Source organism: Euprymna scolopes, chromosome 32 (assembly GCF_053919585.1).
Source record: "Euprymna scolopes isolate OS-2025 chromosome 32, ASM5391958v1, whole genome shotgun sequence".
NCBI classification, from domain to species: domain Eukaryota; kingdom Metazoa; phylum Mollusca; class Cephalopoda; order Sepiida; family Sepiolidae; genus Euprymna; species Euprymna scolopes.
The window spans coordinates 19305055-19325659 of record NC_136513.1 but is presented as its reverse complement, the minus strand read 5'-3'; the positions used below and the strand labels follow the sequence as shown (position 1 = coordinate 19325659).

The 20605-nt window shown below is 34.7% G+C and overlaps 1 protein-coding gene across 1 annotated transcript in view; it reads right to left on the bottom strand.

Annotated features, from left to right (window-relative positions):
* The window catches only part of LOC145256230 (protein MEMO1-like), a 94568-nt gene extending 82912 nt beyond the window's left edge, over positions 1-11656 (bottom strand). Inside the window, exon 1 of the mRNA XM_080114873.1 lies at positions 10911-11656. Coding sequence (XP_079970999.1) covers positions 10911-10962 — 52 coding nt within the window. The 5' untranslated portion in view covers positions 10963-11656. The remainder of the gene's footprint in view (positions 1-10910) is intronic.
* Between the last annotated feature and the right edge of the window lie 8949 nt (positions 11657-20605).

Genomic DNA, 20605 nt, shown 5'->3' with positions numbered 1-20605 from the left:
CAACAAATTATTATTAAACAACTGTCCCAATGACTATAATGCACACATTAACCCTTATCTTTGAGTGGTCTCCAGACCTTGATATGTGGTGACCCCTTTTGTAAAAAAAAAAAAAAAAAAAAAAAAAATGTTAAATAAGGGCAGTTAAAGAATCGGTACTTCTACAGTATTTGAACCTACTTAAAACAAATTTATTAACCCTAAACTAATCCAAGTTTTAAGTTTAGTTCGGCCCAATTCGGTTTGGTTAAAATTCCGTAGAATCACAGGAAAATCTCACCTATTGATTGCAATGAGCGATTGTATTTGCAATTTCTAAAGTATATAAATTTTAAACTTATACCTTACAGACGAATATTAAAAAATCTTGTTCGATTTGTAGAAGTACTTGCATAGATTTCTTACAAAGTATGGATTTATTCGATATGTTTGAAATTTCTTCAAATTAAATTATTTTTTAACGCATATAAATTCAAAACTTTATTGAATTTCGTTTTTACCTTTTTTTTTTTTTTTTTTTATTTCTACAATAATACTAAATCAGGTAAAACCACTAACCAAAGTCCAAGCGGCAACAGACATCAGTCCGAAGAAAAAAAAAAAGAAAAAGAAACAATTTATCAGCCTCCATTCCTCATATTTGCCAGCCCTCTTCTCCCCAAAATAAAATGACCTCTTCTTGGCAATGAAGAGAAAAATACAAATTATTTGAAAAAATGCCGAGGATGATTGAAAGAAAATTACATTTACTTCGTCACTAAGACAGAAACTAGATATTGAAATAGTAAATACTGAACACTTAATCAAGTTACTTTGTCCTTTTCTAAAAGAGGGCGAATTCAAATTAGGTAAATAAGTTCATTATATATATATATATATATATATATATATATATATATATATATATGAATAAAAAAGAATACGAAAAGTATAAAAGCTTATAACTTTTCTTTATTCGTTTTTAATTGGTGACGTGCAGGAATACAAAATAATATTATGAAAAAAAATTAAAAAACTTTTTTCATAAGTACATAATTTTCGACCGATCCTTCAGTCTTCATCGGTGTAGTGAAAGTATGAGGATGCACGGAGAAAAGGGGAATGGAAAAGGAAGGAAGGTAGAGGAGGAGGAGAAGAAGGAGGAGAAGGAGGTATAGCCAATGAGAAGGTGCCACGTCAGTCTTAAATATATAAACATAAGTACGCACATACACATGCATACAGTACATATATACATACAAACGAAAAATTAAAAATTAAACAGTAAATATATATATATATATATATATATATATATATATATATATATATATATATATATATATAAAGGGATGATTAAAATGTATATTTAAAAGAGTGTAGCTATCAATATTTTAAAATATTAAAAAATGATAAAAGTCTGAAAAACCTACAATTGTTGATGGCTACACTCATAGTCCTTTATTATACAAACATTATTGGTTACATATGTGCATACATGTTTCAGTGGAATCCCAATTCAAGGATAACACTTCATCAGACCCCCCCCCCCCCCAAAAAAGAATCGATATTGAAACGGGAGTCAAAATTAGAATAGTTTTATAAAATATTTGGGTGTGGTTAACGTTCTGGAAGAAAGTGGGGTGTATACTTCATGAATGTAAGCAGTAGGGCTTTTTTTTTTAGGGAGGTGTGCTGAAGGGAGTAGGGGTAGAGGAAGAGATTAAATGACTTACTGACAAAATAATTTTCCAAAGAAGGACTAATAATAAAATTAAATTTTTTTCTTTTTTTTAGTTTTCAAGGTTAAAAAAAAACTTCCAAGACATACACAATAGTACCACTCTGTTGTCAGTGTCTCCACACTCGCTTACTACGTTCAATTGTAGTATAGAGACAATCTGAACATTTCCCCTATTTCGCTTGGTTAAAAGCTAGTTTTAGTTATCCAGTTGTGTAATCAGATCCAGAAATGTCCGAAGCAGTTTACGATTTTAAAACCAGATTTTAAAATTTTAGGTCTTTTCAGATTCCCTTTTTAACGGCTTTTAAATCGTAAACTTCTTCGACCATTTCCGAGACTGGATCGGAATTTTCATTGATATTCAGAACTCGCTACGTAAATAATGAAATTCATGGTTAATTATTTCTTACATGTACCTCCTTAGTCTTAATTTTGTAAATAATTCTTTTTTTAAAAAAATGAGAATCAATTTTTTTTTTTTAGGTTTTAATCGCTGGCGACCATGTTTTCATTATTTTACATTTAAAAAAAAAAAAAAAAAAAAAAAAGGGTAAATTTTTACGACGTGCCCCAACGTCGTTTAACCCCTTAAAAATTTTTTTTTAAATAGATAAAGATCAATAAAAACTACTTGAAAACCAAAATAAATAAGCCAAATACGTATGAAATTAACTTTTATTGGCTACGGTAACATTTATTTTTTGTATATATTTATTTTTCGTATAGTTGGTTGTTGGCTTTTCTGCTAAATTACCGATTTTGAAAACATGGCTATGTTTACGGCTTCAAAAACGTCACTATGTAGGAACGTTGTTTTAAAGCATTGATAATGTAAATACGATTTTAGTCTTGCATTTTCATTATTTTTGTATGCTGTAAAAAAATTAAAAATATTAGCAGTATTTGAAGCAGGTTTGTATTACTGCACACAGATTCGAAAAATTTGTCAAAAAAAAACAAACAAATATATAACAAATAAATCTTATCAAAGGCAAGAGAAGTTACTTTTCTACCTAACTGGATAGGCTTTTAGTGTTTTTATTTGATGTAACATGTTTATTCAGCTCGAAAAACAGTGTTTACCGATGTATTGGAAAATTTAAAATGGCGCCCGACTCTCTCTTTGACACGGTAAGTTTAGGAAGAGGAGTTAAAAAATAAAAAAAATAGACAAAATACTGTTAGAAACTCGCTCGATATATATTACCGCGACATAGGCTGACATATTCGGTGGGTTTTTAACAGTATTTTGTATATTATAATATAATATTTATTTGTTATATATTTGTTTTTTGACAACTTTTTCGAATCTATGTGTACAGTAATAGAAACTCTTTAAAGCTTCTTTTAAAATAGTAAAAAGGTTATTATAATATTAAATTAAATTACAGTTACATTGTGTTAAAACCGTGGCGTGCGTTGGAGTTACCTAATGTGTATTAAGGATTTCAGCACTTAGTTCCGAGTATTGACGGAGAAATCAGAATCAGTTCCAGAAATGGCTGGAGCACTTTATGATTTGAAAGCCATAGAATATAAAAACATAGCAGGCGACGTTATGCATAAGAAGTGTTAGCGTTAAAGATATTTCTAACAATAAGAATCGGTTATTGTTTTTATTTTTTTTATTTTAAGCAAAGTTGGCAGTCTTTCAGTTAAGCCCGGCAAACTCGAAAGTAAGTTCGACAACTCTAGAAAGGTTAAATCAGTATTTACACTGTCAAATCATGTGTTATTTTGTTAAGAAAATTATATTGAATAAATTGGAAGTAACCCCTTGATTAAATCAAGTAAACGAACAAGATATACATTTTTATAATTATAACTATTTATTTAACAGAAAAAAAAGAAATTTTTAGAAAGTGTATTATTGTCTTAACAGAACAAAATATAAAAAACTGTGAAACTGTCGTGTATAAAGTGTAAAACTTGAAATAAAATATTTAAAAAGTATTTTAAAACATTAATTCGTAATATTGTGATAAAACTTTAAACTTTGTGTAAATACTGATGTGGCTCTTCTAGAGTTGTCGAACTTACTTTCGAGTTTGCCGGACTTAACTGCAAGACTGCCCCAAAGTTTTAGTTCGGCAAGAGTCGGTTTAGTTTGGATGCTTATATACGATAGAATTTGTTGAAAATTCCGACACCAAAAGATAGTGGATAAATCAGAGTTGAGTCTGATATAACGGTGGAAAATTTTTCCAAGATCACGACCCCCAGCTCTGTTAAGAGTCAAGAAACACAAGACTATAAATCAAAACCCGTGCGTCTGAACTCGAGTGTTGGTAACAAAATAATGTTTGCTCAAAGTATCCGTCATCAGAACACTGATGCTCCAATGGAAGCAATCCCTTAAATAACCAGTAATTGTCATACATATGACATCATTTCCAGCAGAAGCAACAGATAAAAGTTAGAATTAAAACGTCACTAGGTGTTCAGTGCGAGGTGTATCAGAATTTGGGGGGAATTTTTGACACCCCTAACACAAAACTGCGAATAAAATGTAACAAACTCCTAATTTTTTTCTTTTAAAAGTGGTTTGTTTATTTTCTTTATGGAATATGCTTCCAAAATAAACTATTAAAGTTTCTTTTTTTTTTTTTTTTTTTTACACAGTGGTCACCACTTATCAAGGCCCGGAAGCCACTCAGGGATAAGGGTTATTGCAAGTACAGTATGTTAGTGTGGAGATTTGATGAAGTGTTTACTTAAGGGGGGGGCGGTTCATTAGGAATTTGTTAACGTTGGACTGGAAGACATCCAAGTTGTAGTCAGGTGGGAAGCAGGCAGACGGAACAGAGTTCCACAGGCGTGCAGTTCTAAGAAAGAAGCTTTGTTCATGGAATCCACGTTTTGATTTAGGCACAAATAAAGAGTGGGGGAAATTTTTCACAGTGGATTCAGCTAGACGGGTGTTTTTCGTGAAAGATTGGCGAGGGGGGGACCAATGATTGGAGTTCAGACGAGCACCTGCCATGGAAATAACGATAAAATAAGGATAGGCTCGCAACGTCTCTTCTGTGGGAGAGAGGTTGCAGGGTAGAGAAAAGGGCATCCCCCACTAAGCCACAAAGTCTATTTTGTACTCTGTCAAGGCAGGATAGGCTGTTTTTAGCAGCTTCTGCCCAGATATGGCAGCAGTATTCCATCCTTGGACGTATTTGGCTTTTATATAGATAGAGAATTGCATCAGTAGTGAGATATCTTCTGGAGCGGTAGAAGGATCCCACCATCTTTCCAGCGACCTTGGCAACAGACTTGATGTACGTGTTCCATTTCAGATCAGAAGTAAAGGTCAAACCCAGAAGCTTGTCAAAACACGGGGCCTCTCCAAGACGAGAGCCATTCATCCCAATTAATGCCAGATGGGGATCAGAGCATTGATGATGTAAGGATAGGAGTTTGGTTTTAGATGCATTAAAGGTAACCAGCCACATCTTCCCCCACTGAACCACGCGCTTGAGATCAGAGGAGAGAGAATCAGAGAGAACTTTGTCATTTACAGTTGTTTAAAAAATAGAAATACTTTTTATTTAAAAAAAACAAAACAGTGTTTATAAAGTGCCGGCGTGCCTTCATGCAGCCATTTTTTTTTACATAATGAAATCAATTGAATTTTACGAGTTAATTTTTTTTCAAGTTTTAAACTTTAAAAATCTATCAAAATTTTTCTATTGGTTAAATTTTTACGATATTTTCAGGGTCAATGTGAAATTTTATGCTCTTTCCAATAAACGGAATATTTTAGACAAACGTTTTTTTTTTAAATTCACTCCTACCCCCATTTTGAAATGTCTATTAAAATTTTAATAATTTATGTACCAAAGTTTTATATATCACAAATTGAAGATAAAAGATCAATAAATAATATATTGTAAATTAAAATAAAAAGTGTTTTTTTGGAAATTTACCTGTAAAGTCCAAAGTGTAAAACTTTTTTTCTTTTTTTTTTTTATTGGAAGCCTATGTTCTGCTTATATTGACCAGTAAGTAATGGGCGATGACGACAATTTTTTCTATTTCAATGTTTTCTTTTTTTAGATATTTAAAAAAAAAATTTCACTCAACAAAAAAAAAAATGAAAATATAATAAATCAAAAATTTATATATTTCTTTGAGAAAAGAAAAAAAAGAAAATTCCTCGAGTCTTTTTTTTTTTTAAAAACAAAATCTTATAAGTAAAATTTGACTATTTTTAAACTATGGGAACACATATTTCTTCACAGACAAGGCTAGACGACTAACACAAACGTGTGGTTTTTACTTCCTTCTGTCTATCAAAACAAACAAAAAAAAATACTTCCGGTTTTCGATAAAAAGTAAAATTCTTGCGTCATGGCACCTTTTTCAAATAGGTATTTAAAAAATTCTTCTATTTAAAAAATAAATGCATTTTAAAATATAAATATGGATAAATTCTTAACAATGAAGAATAGAACTCCACATTGATTAGTAATTTTTATAGGTAAGTGATTTTTTGGAATTTATATAGATTTTTTATAATCAACGTAAGTTAAATTTCGTTTATTTTCTTCAAATCTTTTTTAAAGAAAACCGATTAAAAAAAACAAATATTGCATAATTTGCTATTAAACCTGTTATTTTTTTTTTTTTTCATTTGGTCTTTGCTCCTTCAATTGCTCCTTCAATTGAAAAAAAAATTAGGGTTTGAATTACATTTTTCAAGTAGTTATAAGCTTGGAAAGATAGGAGATCGAATTATTCAATATTTTTTCACGCATTTGTAAGGTCGGTTTCTGACACACCTAGTGCAGTGCATGCACAGTCCAAAACGAATCTGACCCTCCTCTGATCTCCAACATCCTCAAGTCAAGTTAGTTGTTTAACTTTTTCTCACAAATGTAGACATGAAAAAAAAAAACAAAAAAAAAAAAAAAAAACAAAAAAAAAAACGTTTAAATCGCAAACTACTTCGGTCATTTCTGGGACCGATTCCATGTCCTCCGCCAATATTCAGGAATTACTAAATACTGAAATCATCACCACTTACTCAAGTAGTAAAATTTAATTTTATATGCGTTAAAAAACGTGTTTTTGTTAAATATTTGATGACAAAAAGCATGATTCCAGAGCATGATTCGAGTTTATTCATAGACAACCGCCGCCTCCTCCTCCAATATATACAACCTATACAAGATCTCCTAATATAACTAATGCTAGACGTCGCATCCTTATTGTGTTATCTAGTACTTCCCTTCCTTTTCTGATGAGAAGCATTAAGCTTCGAAATTCCTAGCATAAAGGGATCTTTCATTACTGTATAGTATTACCTCATTTCAAATTGAAAAATAAATCTATACACACCAGTATATATTTTTCTATTATCAACATATTTTCCTCTTGTATTCAACTGCATGTCGAGCTTTTTATTATATCAAAAAGTCTCCATACGTTTAGGAAATTGCTTCCACAATTTACACATTTTTCCACATTAATCACACCGATTACAAACTTAACTTTCAGATTAAAAAATTGCAAAAATATATTTTTTATGACTTTTATAGTCGGGGGATCAGTTTTGAATTCACCGAGAAAAATATTGCGACTCTCACGTGACCGGTGAATATTCCCCGTCTAAAAAAGGGGTTAGGAAGGGAACTTTCTTAACCCCACCACCCCACGTCTTCTATCTATTTCAACTACGTCAATTTTTTAGGACGTTAAAATAGAACATTACTGTGATATTCGTTTTCAGCATACTCGAAAACCTGTAAAAGTCGTTATCGAGTTGGAAAGAAAGTAAAAAAAAAAAAATTAAAAAATACCCTAACCCCTTTTTAGACAGGAATATTTACCGGTCCCGGTCCGGTCATGTGAGAGAGATGGCCACAGCACAGGGTGGGTGTTCAATTTAGAAGAACATTATAATTGAAAACCCACCCCCGACGATAAATCATAACTATTTTTTTTTTTTTTTTTTTTTAAATCTGAAAGTTAAGTTTGTAATCGATGAGATTAACGTAAAAATAGAAAATGTACATAATGGAATTTAGAGGGAGCAATCTCCTTAACGTCCGCCGTCTACATTTAAAGAATCATATATATATATATATATATATATATATATATATATATATATATAACAAAACAAACAAAAACGGAAGGGGGGATATAGTCTAACGGTGAATACAATGTAACCAAATTTTGAATAAACGTTAAAATTTATATATAAAAAAGGCAAAATTTTATTTCTCAATTTGATTTAATCTACGTATACTGTAATTTAGCTATTTTCATAAAGTTTTAAAAAAATAAAAATTAAAATAAAAAAAAATGGGCGCTTCGCTTCGCCGCTTCTACACTATTAGGACGATTTTTTTTAGTTGATAAATGGAGTTTTCAGATAAAAAAAAAATAATGGTTTCTACTGATTTTTTTTTTTTTTTGTCAATTCTAATAAATTAAAAGGGTACCTTCCAAATTATGCAGTCGAAATTACCCGCATATTACTGAATTATTAAAAAAAACTTTTATCGTGTTAGCAGGTGAAAAATTGCGGCCATCTAATTTAAATCAAAACGGAAAATTACCTCCCTTTTGAACTCTGTGTCTCACGATCGTTTCAATCAAATTCTATTTTTTTTTCTTTAATAATTTTCTACCTCATCAATGTTCGTAATTTTTTTGATAAAATCATCTTAAAAATACGAGGAATATGTAGATATCATTGTTTTCATATGAAATTCAGTTTTACGATTTCCGAAATTTCGTCCTAATAGTGTAGAAGCGTCACAAAATGAAATTTGTAATTTGGGGAATATTTTAGACCAACAATTGATTTTTTTTTTTTTAAGCGAAAACTATTCGAAATAGAATGACTGGACAAGAATATCTCTAGAGTCTTAAAATAGTAAATACTGTAGGAATACTTTCTAAAGTAGTCCTTCCTCTTTAAAGGGAGGTGGAGGTAGGTGAACATTGTTAATAAAAAATTAAAAAAACACTATGAATCCTACAAATTTCGAAAGTAAAAATAATGCAACTACTAAAAATAATATAAATTATTTGGAGTATCTTTGGCACTCCTACAGAATCTGAACCAATTTTTTTTTCACCCCAAATTTTAGGTTTATTTCGGCAAAAATCGGTTCAAATTCTGTAGAAGCACCTCGTACTTTATCAAATACTATTTTATCGTATTTGTAATAAATACTAATTTATATCTATTTGGTACTGGTGGTGCACTGCACTAGTTAGTTGCAGTGCACTCCACTGCACTACCAAACAGATATAAATATATATAGTAGTGCAGTACTGCACTGCACTGCAGACTGCACTTGTGTTGAATTAAGGTTATTTAGAAAACCAATCTTAACATTGAGAAGGGATGGTGTTTTGTACCTATTCTGTACTTTAAGTTTTAACCTTATCAATTTAATACAAACAGATATAAAAATTTAATTAAACTTGAAAATACTATTTAAAAAATAGCGCGGATCAATAAGTGCACTAGCACCCTTTATTTTCGTCACTCAAGTTTTCAATCAGGTGTTTATTTTTTTTGCGGGGGGGGGGTAGAAATTCTACAATTAAGTGATTACGCATGAACGCCTAACAGAAAAAAATAAATGAATAAAATATTAATCCTACAATTAACCCTGTTTGAAGACGGGTGTAAACATTGCACTTATTGTACCGTGCTGAAATAACGTTATTTATTTGTAAAACCATTCTTAACATGGAGAGGGGGAGAGCGTTTTGGGGTTTGTATTACTGTACACAGATTCGAAAAAGTTGTCAAAAAACATATAACAAATAAATGTTATCAAAGGCAAGATAAGTTACTTTTCTACCAAACTGGATAGAATTTTCGTGTTTTTATTCAATGTAACATGTTTATTCAGTTCGAAAAGCATACAGTGTTTGTGTTTACCGATGTATTGCAAAATTCAAAATGGCGCCCGATTCTCTCTTTAACACGGTAAGTTCGGGAATAGGTGTTATAAATAATAAACTAGCCAAAATACTGTTAGAAATTCGCTCAATATATGTTACCGTGACATAAGTTGACATATATTCGGTGTTTTTTTTAAATAGTATTGTCTAGTTTATTATTTATAACACCTTTTCCCAAACTTACCGTGTTAAAGAGAGTCGGGCGCCATTTTGAATTTTCCAATACATCGGTAAACACTGCATGTTTTTCGAGCTGAATAAACATGTTACATTGAATAAAAGCACAAAAAATATATCCAGTTTGGTAGAAAAGTAACTTATCTTGCCTTTGATAACATTTATTTGTTATATATTTGTTTTTTTGACAACTTTTTCGAATCTATGTGTACAGTAATACAAACCCCATTCACCTAAATTATTTAGTACTTCTACAGAATTTGAACCGAAACCGAACTGTTTTTTTTTTAATTTTTTTTTTTTTTTTTACAAATTCTAATTTAACTTTTAGATTTAGTTTAGCAAAAGAGGGTTTTGTTTGGTTCGAATTCTGTAAAAGCACGGATTACAGTGATTATATATCGTTTTAAACAAAAACAATATCACGTACTTAATTATGTCGAAAATAGGGATGTATCCAAAAATTACGAACAGTTATTTATAGTTAAAAGTAATTTTTACGAAAGATGGGGTAAAATTGCATTTAAGTAGACATTGAAGAGTTCGCACACAATAGACATAACTCGGAACGAATATTTTACATACATTACTTGTCCATGAAGTGCAATATTTGGGTTTTAATGTGCACTTATTGATCCGCGCTATCTTTTAAATAGTATTTTTACGTTCAATTAGTTTTATGTGTTTATTAAATTGTAAGGTTAAAGTACAGAATAGGTACAAAACACCCTCCCTCCCCCATGTTAAGAATGGCTTTCTAAATAATAACGTTATTATTTCAGCACGGATCAAAAAGTACACTAGTACCAATATTTGTTGTCTATAGCGATACTTTTTTTTTTATATATATATATGCTAAAAACACGATAGCAGTTCTACTCTGAAATTTCGTAATTTTTGGAGATATTACTATTTTCGACATGGCAATTACGTAGGTACTTTTTTTTTTTCTTTTCTTTAAAGTATATATTTAAAAAAATCGATTTGTCCACTATATTAATTAGCACATACAAAAAAAAATCTAATAAAGTTGCCTGGGAGAGAAATAAACAAAGAATTAAGAAAGGTGGGTAGGAAAAAATCTCACCATTTTCCGAATACCAACTTCCAGCGTGAGTGGCGAACCTTTTCTTGGACATTTTCTTGACTAGTCTGGAGACTAACAAGAGAGTGAGCAGGACGAGCGGCACGAGCAAGCCGACGATGACCGCGTGAAGGAGGAGGAACCTTCTCCTGTGTTGGTTGTCGAACGGCCCTCCCCCTCCTCCTCCGTCGTCGTCTCGTTCGTCGGGTCCGTCCTTCGGGGAAGCGCCGACCACAATCAGGCTCGGCAGCACAGACGACGATAGCGAGGAAGAAGAACCGCTGGTTCCGTTCACAATCGCAGACAGACTTTTACTGAAATAACAACGCCAAGAAGAAGGAGAGAAAGGGCTGTTCCCTCTGCCACCGTCGGACAAGTCTTCGCAATAATAATAATCAGAGGAATAATAATAATAATAATATCGGTTATGCTGTCTGTAGTAGTGAGGATAGCGGTGAATGTAGATATCTATTTTTATGGTTTGCCTAAACCGAATTAAAAGAATCTATATATTTAATCCTAGTATCTCTTATTATTATTATTATTATTATTATTATTATGTTTGCGTTCTTATTTTTTCTGAAAATTATTATTTTAAATTGTTGCTATATGGATCCTTCTAAAAGTCTGCGCTTATGATATAAAGTTGTTTAAAATGTTTATGTATATATTATAAAAATATAAAACTGTAGTTTCTTAATCGAAAAAAAAAAACTTTCTTTGTACTCGGCTAATCTGCTCCCTTGTGTGTATCTATTACTATGACATTTAGAGAAAAGAATGAAATCATAATAATAATCAGCAGCAGCACCAGACGAAACAAGGAAGGGAAGGGGGCAAAACAATAAAACCGGAAGTAGATAAAATATCGGAAGTTTAGCAATATTAGTCTGCGCATGTGCTAACACATGGTTTATATTGATGTCTCGGTAAATAAGAAGAACAGGCGACTCTAAGTCCGCAGCAAACGGTGTAAGACAAAAAATTATTCTATATTTTTTTAAGTAATAATAATAAATCAAGAAAAGAAAGAAATCAATAAAAATTTCATAAAGCGGTACTTATTTATATTGATGTTCTTTTAAACCAATGCATTTCAGATGAAAGCAATATTTAAAATTAGTACATTTCAAAATTTTTTCTTTGAAAATGATTTTTTTTTTTTTTACAAAATGTAATCTTTGGTAATAAATAAAAATAATCATTTAAATTTATAAATAATTTTTGAACATTCATTATTGGAAAACTAAGATCTTGAAATTGTCTCTCCCTGTTCCGAGTGGAAGTCTTCAAAACCAAACAACACAATTTTAGATATTTTTTTGTTTTAACTTTTTTTTTTGTTTTTTTTTTTAATATTTTGACATTTTTTAAATATTTTGACATTTTTAAATATTTTGATATTTTTTAAAATATTTTGACATTTTTAAATATTTTGACATTTTTTAAATATTTTGACATTTTTTAAATATTTTGACATTTTTAAAAATATTTCGACGTCGTACGACTCCATAAAATTTCACAATTTTATCAAATAAATTAAGTAATAAACTTATAAAGCTATAAAAATTTTGAGATTTCTATTACAATCCACAGAGGTACAAAAAAGTTGTCAATATATATATATATATATATATATATATATATATATATATATATATATATATACAGCCACTCTGATGAGTCGTAGACGACGAAACACGTGTCAGTGGATAATTACATTTTAAAAATAATATATATATATATATATATATATATATATATATATACATAACAAATAAATGTCATCAAAGGCAAGATAAGTTACTCTTCTACCTTGCTGGATAAGTTTTTAGTGGTTTTATTTAATGTAAAATGTTTATTCGGTCCAAAAAACAAGAAAAGGTGGCCGCAATGCCTCTCTGCATCTTTAAAGTATCGCCAATGACTTCAAAATAAAAAATAAAACAAAATGGTGGTAGAAACCAATCCAATAAATGTCCGGGTAACATGAGTTAATGACGTAATAAGATAGATTCTGAGAGACGTGTAGTTAGTGTTCAGAGTTTGAAGAGACAGACAGAGAGTTGCAGAGCTGAGTGGAGTGATCAAATGGTTGGAAGCACCAGAGAAATTAAGAGGTCCAACGCTTATCAAATGTGAGAATCTAGGATCAGCATCACAACTTAAAAAAAAACAAAAACATTCTGCATTAAAAAGTTGCCAAAAATAAAACTCCACGCTTTGTCATTCCTAGGATGAATCTTCTGTGCAGCTTCCCATCAAACAAGACCCAAGATAAACTAGATGTTTCCCGATTGGTCAGATGTTCAAACCCCAAATAAGTGTTATTCGTTCATTGTGTTGTAAAAGTATTTATGTATATTTTTATCCGATCATGAACTGTATTTAAAAGTACATACACATAAAACAAGCTCTAGATTAGACTGTTGCGGGACTACGAGTGTCGATGTTAGTCCCATAATTTAAAAAAAAAAAATAAATAAATAAATGAAAATAAAGTGTATAAAATGGAGTTGAACAGTCAAGCAAAGATGACTGAGGCGGAGAATGAATTTAATACAAAATTTATTTTTTCAAAATCGTAAATAAGAGAAGACAAAAAAGTTTCTTCTTAGTGAGTCTCTTCCTGCGACTGAGGTAATAAAATGAAATGAAGTGGAAAAATGAAAGTTCTTGGTTAGAAATAATCAGTTCTTTTTAGGAAGAATTAAACAACATAAAATTCCATCGTTTACTTTAGTAAAGAGATAGAAAAGAGTAAAAATCCATTAGGTAAAAAAAGTCCATCTCTACATGGAGAATTAATTATCGGGCATAAACGCATTTAACATCCCATGAACGGAATCGATGTTGATGTTTACAGCATGCTGGTTGGAGGTTGACTAATTGGTTTTGGCGTAAAATGCCCCATTTATAGATTTCAAACCGGCTCCACGAACACTATCAGAAAAGATATTTTTTAAATTTGCTTTCTTCATAATCTGATTGGATGAAAAAAGCATCTTTGTGATGGAGGGTGCTTTGAAAGATGTCCACGTGAAAAGACAGAGTTCCAGTTTTTATGCCCACTGAATTTGTGTGGGTGTAGAAAGGAAATGCGCGCATAGCTAAAATGAACTTTACACTGCCACGCATGCGCAACTAGGTTTTACAGTTGGGGCTGCGCGCCATTATTCTGTTTGAGTAGCTCCCACCATCGTTTGCTGAGTCGATGATGGGGCTACGATATAGCCTCCTCCTTAGAAAATTGATTGGATAATCAATTCAATAATAAATGAACGTTTCTAAGGTGTCCGGAAAATGAACCAAATATGTTGAAGCTTCCTGTTGTCGAAGAAGAGTGTATGTAATTTTCAACATGGTTGGTTGAGAATTATCAGTGCATGCAAATTGGGTCTGCATGATTGTTCATTGGTAGATTGAAAACGAGTGCAAGTGAATCTGCACAATTGTGATCTTAGTCTGCGAGTGCGTCTGTAGAGTCTAAGCGAATAAGGTTGAAGTCAGTTACACAAAAGCTTGCTAGCGAGTTTGCAGTGCCAAGTACAGGTGAGTTTATACCGAGGTCAGTCTGCATCGTTTATGTTGATCAGGTTCCCATGCATTGGGTAAATCAACGAACGTCCAGTCGCTAAGTTTTTAATGTGCATGTCTCTGCTAACTCGTTTTAAACTGGTGTGACTTCTTTCATTACATCCAGTCATTGAGTTTTTCAACGTGCGTGTCGCAGCTAACTCGTTTCAAATTGGTGGGAGTAATATGGTAGTTGTTATTGATGTCCGTGGATTTTATGACGAAAATCCGTGAGTGTTCGGGTTTGTTGAATAAGTCGTCGGAGAAAGTTTGTAAGTCCTGGAGAGTGTCGTCGATATTTGCAGAGCCCGACTTTTTACATCTCGTATGAAGTCAAGAGCTCGGTGTCGGTTCATGTTGAGGGACGTGTTTGAATGTGTTGACCACTTCGTTAACCACGGCGGGAAGTAATGCCTGGGCCATGTTCACTGAACGTTGGTAGGTGCATCAGATGCACAGCGATGCTGATGGAGGGATTGTAGTTGGCATTGTCGCTAGCCATCTTGTTCGATTGTACAACTCACGCTAAGACAAACAATTATTCTGTTTGAGTAGATCCCGCCATCGTTCGCTGAGTCGACGGTGGAGCTACAATAAGACAATCACAATGTAGACAGTCATAGATACACATATACACACACGTATACACACATGTATATACACTTGCATACAATAATAGAAACTCATAAATATATACACGATTTACATACCTCCTATGTTATACAGACCTCACCCCCCAAACACAACAGATAGAGGTCCTAAGTAATTCATAACTGTATTTTTTGGTTGTCAACACTGAGAATTGAACCTTGTGACATTCCTAGTACCTGGCATCACCAAATCACCTTGTTATCAAATCACCAGATCACCTTGCCGTTTCCTGAATCCATAGCATCATATAAGCACGTGGAACCTTTGTGAAATTGAGTCAGACAATTGAAATCGGCCAATCAATTTAACACTTTTCAGGTAATGTATAGGCATGCGTGGGCAAGAGACTCACTTGTAAAAAATAGAAAATTCTTACTTCTGAAAGTGGCAGCAAAGATTAAAGAAGTTCCCTGTTAAATAATATATACCATTCGGTACGGACCCGACCATGGAAGATCAGATAATAAAATAAAACATGGATTCATAAGACCAAAAAATCCCACCTTGATCGCCCTTCGGGGCCCGTGGCGCAGTTGATAGAGATGTTGAATCTCTACGGTTCCAGGTGAGAATTGTCTGAAGATAGTGGTTTAAATCCTATCCAAAGCCAGCCAGAGGCTTAGTTTGCCCAAAACGTGGTGAGACGACAACAACCATGCAAGGCAGTAATTGCAGTGAATCCAGTCAGGAGATTCAGAGGAATAGTTGGCCGAAACGTCGTGAAACAACTAAGAAAAGATGAGGATAATAGTCTGCAATAAATAAAAATTAAGTGCTCTGAGGTTTGCATTACTAACGGAAAACAAGATGTAAAATTGTCTCACACCAAAAAATCTACAATGTCTGGTGAACAAGAAATGCCAGTTTGAACCAAACACAATGAATGAGGTGTGAAACGAATCAACTGTCTAGACAAATGTATATGTGCAATTTCCTACCCTCAAGGTGGGCTTGGTACCATTTTTTGAAGATTTTCACCCATGAGTTTTTGAACTTGGTAGGATACAGTTGGGTAGCATATTTTCAATGGTGTCCTTTACTAAGTTGAAACGGAGCTGATCTACATACTAATTTTCATGCAAGGACTAAGTATAACCCAAGCACTTGAGACTGGATCAGAAATGTAACAATCTTCAACCTTCAGGAGAATATCACTTTTATAATTGATTTTTCCAAGTACTCTAACAACTGCACTATGCAAGGACTCATGGCACAGTGGTTAGAAGAAGAAGGAGGGGGAAGATGAGGAGGTGGTGGCGGCAGTCACTGTTGGCTTGTTACAGAAGGAAGGATCGGAACGGTTGCTAAACATCATTCATTCATTTTGAATGAATCAGATGATTATTGTTGACATTCGTTTCCTTGATATCTTTCTAGTTAGAATTCTTTTTAAAAAGACATCAGATACTTACAGGATGGACCATGTGAAGGTTGTCAACATCACTAAATGAAAGTGTTTCTGGAGAACGAAATGGATTCAAACTTGGCACACACAGTTTGTCAGTCCATATTGTTAACCACTTAGCCATTGTCACTTCCCTGTTGTTGGTGTTGCTGCTGAGCATCATTCATTTCATATGAATTAGATGATTATTGCCGGCATTTGTTTCGCTGATATCTTTCTAGTTAGAATTCTCTCTAGAAGGACATTAAGTACTAGTGAAAGAGGTTCTGCGGAATGAACTGGATTCAAACTTGGCACACCCAAATTGTCAGTCCATGTCATTAGCCACTTAGCCTTTGTCATCTTTCTGCTTCTGCTGCTGAATTTCACCTTATGGCAGAGAAATGTCATTCCAACTCTCAGAAATCGGAGAGGAACAGGTTGTTGTTTGTTTGTTTATTGAGCATTATTCATGATGATGATGATGATTTTTTGTTGCCATTCGTTTCGCCAACATTTTTCTGTTAGGAATTCTTTCTAGTAGCATGAATAGGAGGGACCACATGAAGATTGTGCCAACATTCCTAAACAAAAGTGTTCCTGTGGAATGAACTGGGCTCGAACCTGGCACACCCAGGTTGTCAGCTCCGCATCGTTAACCACTGAGCCACTATCATCTCTCAGTTACTGCTGTTGTTGGATGTAGTCGTCACAATGAGCAAAGGGCACCATCTTACCTGGCTCAGATCCATGGAACAAGGCCCTGAATGAGAGGTTGAATGAAGAAACATACCCTTTTTATATTGTCTTGTGGGTTGCTTCTGATATGACACTTTGACGAGATCTGATCGGTCTCTTGGAGTGACGATATGTGCAGAAAGAAAGAAACTGTCACACGGATCCAAGTGTTTGAAAGTGAAATATCCATTTTTTGTTAAGACTGCCAAGTCATAAATGGGTCCAACTTGATAAGGGCTAAGTTGTTTAAGGATCAAATATCCAGTTTTGTAGGAGTATTGGATCACAAATAGGGGTCGGAATAACATGCTTGTGTAGTCCTCTTACCAGTGCAGGAGTGGCTAATTATTCCTGAAGAAGATCATAATGGGTATTGAGGAGATGATAGTCAAAAATGAGATCACTATGTAAATGTTAGCCCTCAAGGAAGAAAAGGTTAAGATTTTTGAGTCAGCTTTTGTAGAGTGTAGAATAATCAAAAGAACTGTAGTAGTCAATAACACACAACAACAACAATAATAATAATAGCAGCAACACTTACCAAGGGTCCAGCTTATGCACAAGACAATATTTATTTGCATAAATATATATACAAAATGTGGCACAAGGCCAAAAATAGGGGGGGGGGTTAATGTGGACCTATCTAACATAAAGTTAACTTAACTAGACTCTTTCACCAGAATACCAGAATCACTCTATGGGAATCCTAATTATAACCCGAAAAATGATATATACATGATGTGGGGGGGTTGGGGCTAAAAATTTTATATACAAAAAGGAATGAAATATTTACAATGAAAAAATAGTAGTTAGTAAAAGAGCCCCCCACTACTAATTGTGGCAGATAGAAAGCTTTGTCAGTCGAAAAGACGCAGGTCCACACGAAAACTGACTTTATTGAATAAACACCACAAAAACGACCTGCATCACTGACAAAGCAGTCCATCCGTCACCTAATTGGGATCGGGAATGGGGATTATCGAACCTAAGGTGGGGGGGAAAAAAAAGGGGGGGGGACAAGGGCAAACTAAAAGAGGGACTGGGACGATGAACACATACATGCTCTAGCTAAGCTAAAAAATCAAACAATAAAGCCTAACTAACCTATACTAAACTAATCGGTCCGATACTGATGTCTTGTTAGTTCAGGACACCCAAAATCCTTTTTGACCTAAATCAAATCAGAAACGAATTCAAGGCCAGCTCCAGTCACTCTACACAGTCGCGAAGCTTTCACCCACCTTTCGTTGAAATTCACAGGAGTGAGTTTCACCTTCTCCAGCTTAATTCGCATTTTCAACCGATGCTTGAACATGAGAACAAGCTGGGGAGCAGTGAAGGTCTCATCTCCGTAAACCTCCTCCTGTCGTGTCGACCAAATCACGCCTCTCATAACAGCTAGCAAACACAGAAAAACATAATGTTCCTCTTTCTTCATACTCGGTGCCCAATTGCAGTACGGGGAAACCGCATCCAGTACAAAAAAACGCCCGTTTAGTATGCGAACCATGAAGCTCTCAACTAACTCACATAACGGTCGAACGATAGCGCAGTGGAAGAAAGCATGGCTTAGGTCTTCCTCCCAATCTCCGCATCGGACACAACTAGGTGTCATTGTAAAACCCGCTATGAAAAGTTTTTTGTGAACCCAGAGGGCATCTCGGATTACCAGCCAGGTGAGCGATGCCTCGTAGTTATCGAAACAGCTGATCCCGGGCGCCCAAGGCCATATCGAGCGACGCTCCTCATTCGTGAAACCGAACTCCTCAATCTTTTCGTCTCGGACAGATCCCCTCACTAAAACCCTATATAGCGCTTTGCGAGACAACAGCCGGGTGTCAGAGAGGCTTTCATTCACCCGTTGAAGGAACCTCAATGCCTGTTGACACTCGTAATATAAATGGCATTCGTTTCGGGGCCTCCTGCGTGCCTCCCCCTCAGCCGAATTCACACTCTCCAAAGCCGGAAAGGCTTTCTTAGTGTCTTCCATCCAGAAGACACCGTTCCCTAAGTCAGGTGTACACATTCGGTCCAGGTATATCAGCCTTAGAGTGTGTCTACGTATTTTGATATTAGGCATACCCAGACCGCCTTCAGACGGATGCAGGCAACAGATCTCCCGAGCAACCATGGCTTGCTTTCCGCACCATAAGAACGCGAAAAGAGCATGCACTAGTTCAAGTAGTGAGGACTCCGGGAGTGGAAGCACTGATAGACGGTATAGGATCAGGGGGTAGATATGAGTATTGCATACCTCCGCCCGACCCTTTAAAGTTAGATTTCTCAAAGACCACAAATGAGCTGTGGTCTTGACCGCTTTCAACACTTCCGACCAATTTTTCTCTAGCTGGAGGTCGGGGCCAAACCAGACGCCGAGTAGCTTGCAGGGCCCATCAGTCCAGCCAAAGGGCCCCTGAAGGGGCGTTCCCCTCCAGGCACCAACACGTAAGCCAATAGACTTAACGTGGTTGATTATGGCCCCTGTTACCTGTGCATACCGTCTTGTTTCCATGTCGACGATCTAATCTTGGCATTGCTCGTTACAAGCACAGTCACGTCGTCGGCATAGGCGGTATACTTTACTGGGGTAGAACCACTTGGCAAAGTAATCCCGTGAAGGACCGGATTCACCCTAAGCTGGCGCAAAAAGGGCTCAAGCGCGATGACATACAGCATGGGTGATAACGGACAACCTTGACGGATAGATCTTGTTAACCTGAAGGGCTTCGATCTCACCCCATTCACCTCCACCATAGCACCGGGGCTAGCATACAAGAGGCGAATCCATGAGCGAAACTGGGGTCCAAACCCAGCCGAGCAAAGAACAGTCCCTAGGTAACGATGGTCCACCCTATCGAATGCTTTGGACTGATCTAAATTGATCAGCGCGGCTTCTGTGTCGACTTTCTCTATGATCAAGCGTATCGCATGCAAATTATCTTGAATCGTCCGGCCCTTAACAGAACACGTCTGTTCGGGACTTATGAGACGATGTAAAACAACCTGCAGACGATTTGCTAAGATCTTGGCCAAAATCTTTAACTCTGTGTTTAACATCGTTAAGGGCCGGAAATTGCTAATCCCATCCCCTCCATTTTTATCTTTGCGAAGCAATTTAATGATCCCCCTGGTAAAGTACTGAGGTATAGACCCGTTCCTAAACCAGGAGTTGAAGAGTGTGGCCAGCAAAGGAATAAAAATGGGCGACAGCCTCAAGTACACTTCGTAAGGCAGACCATCAATCCCAGGGGTCCTGTCTAGCCCGACTTGTTTCAGAGCCTCAAGGACTTCTTCCTCTTTTATGCTACCTTCACATGTAGCTGCTTCGGTCACTTCAAGGCGAGAAAAG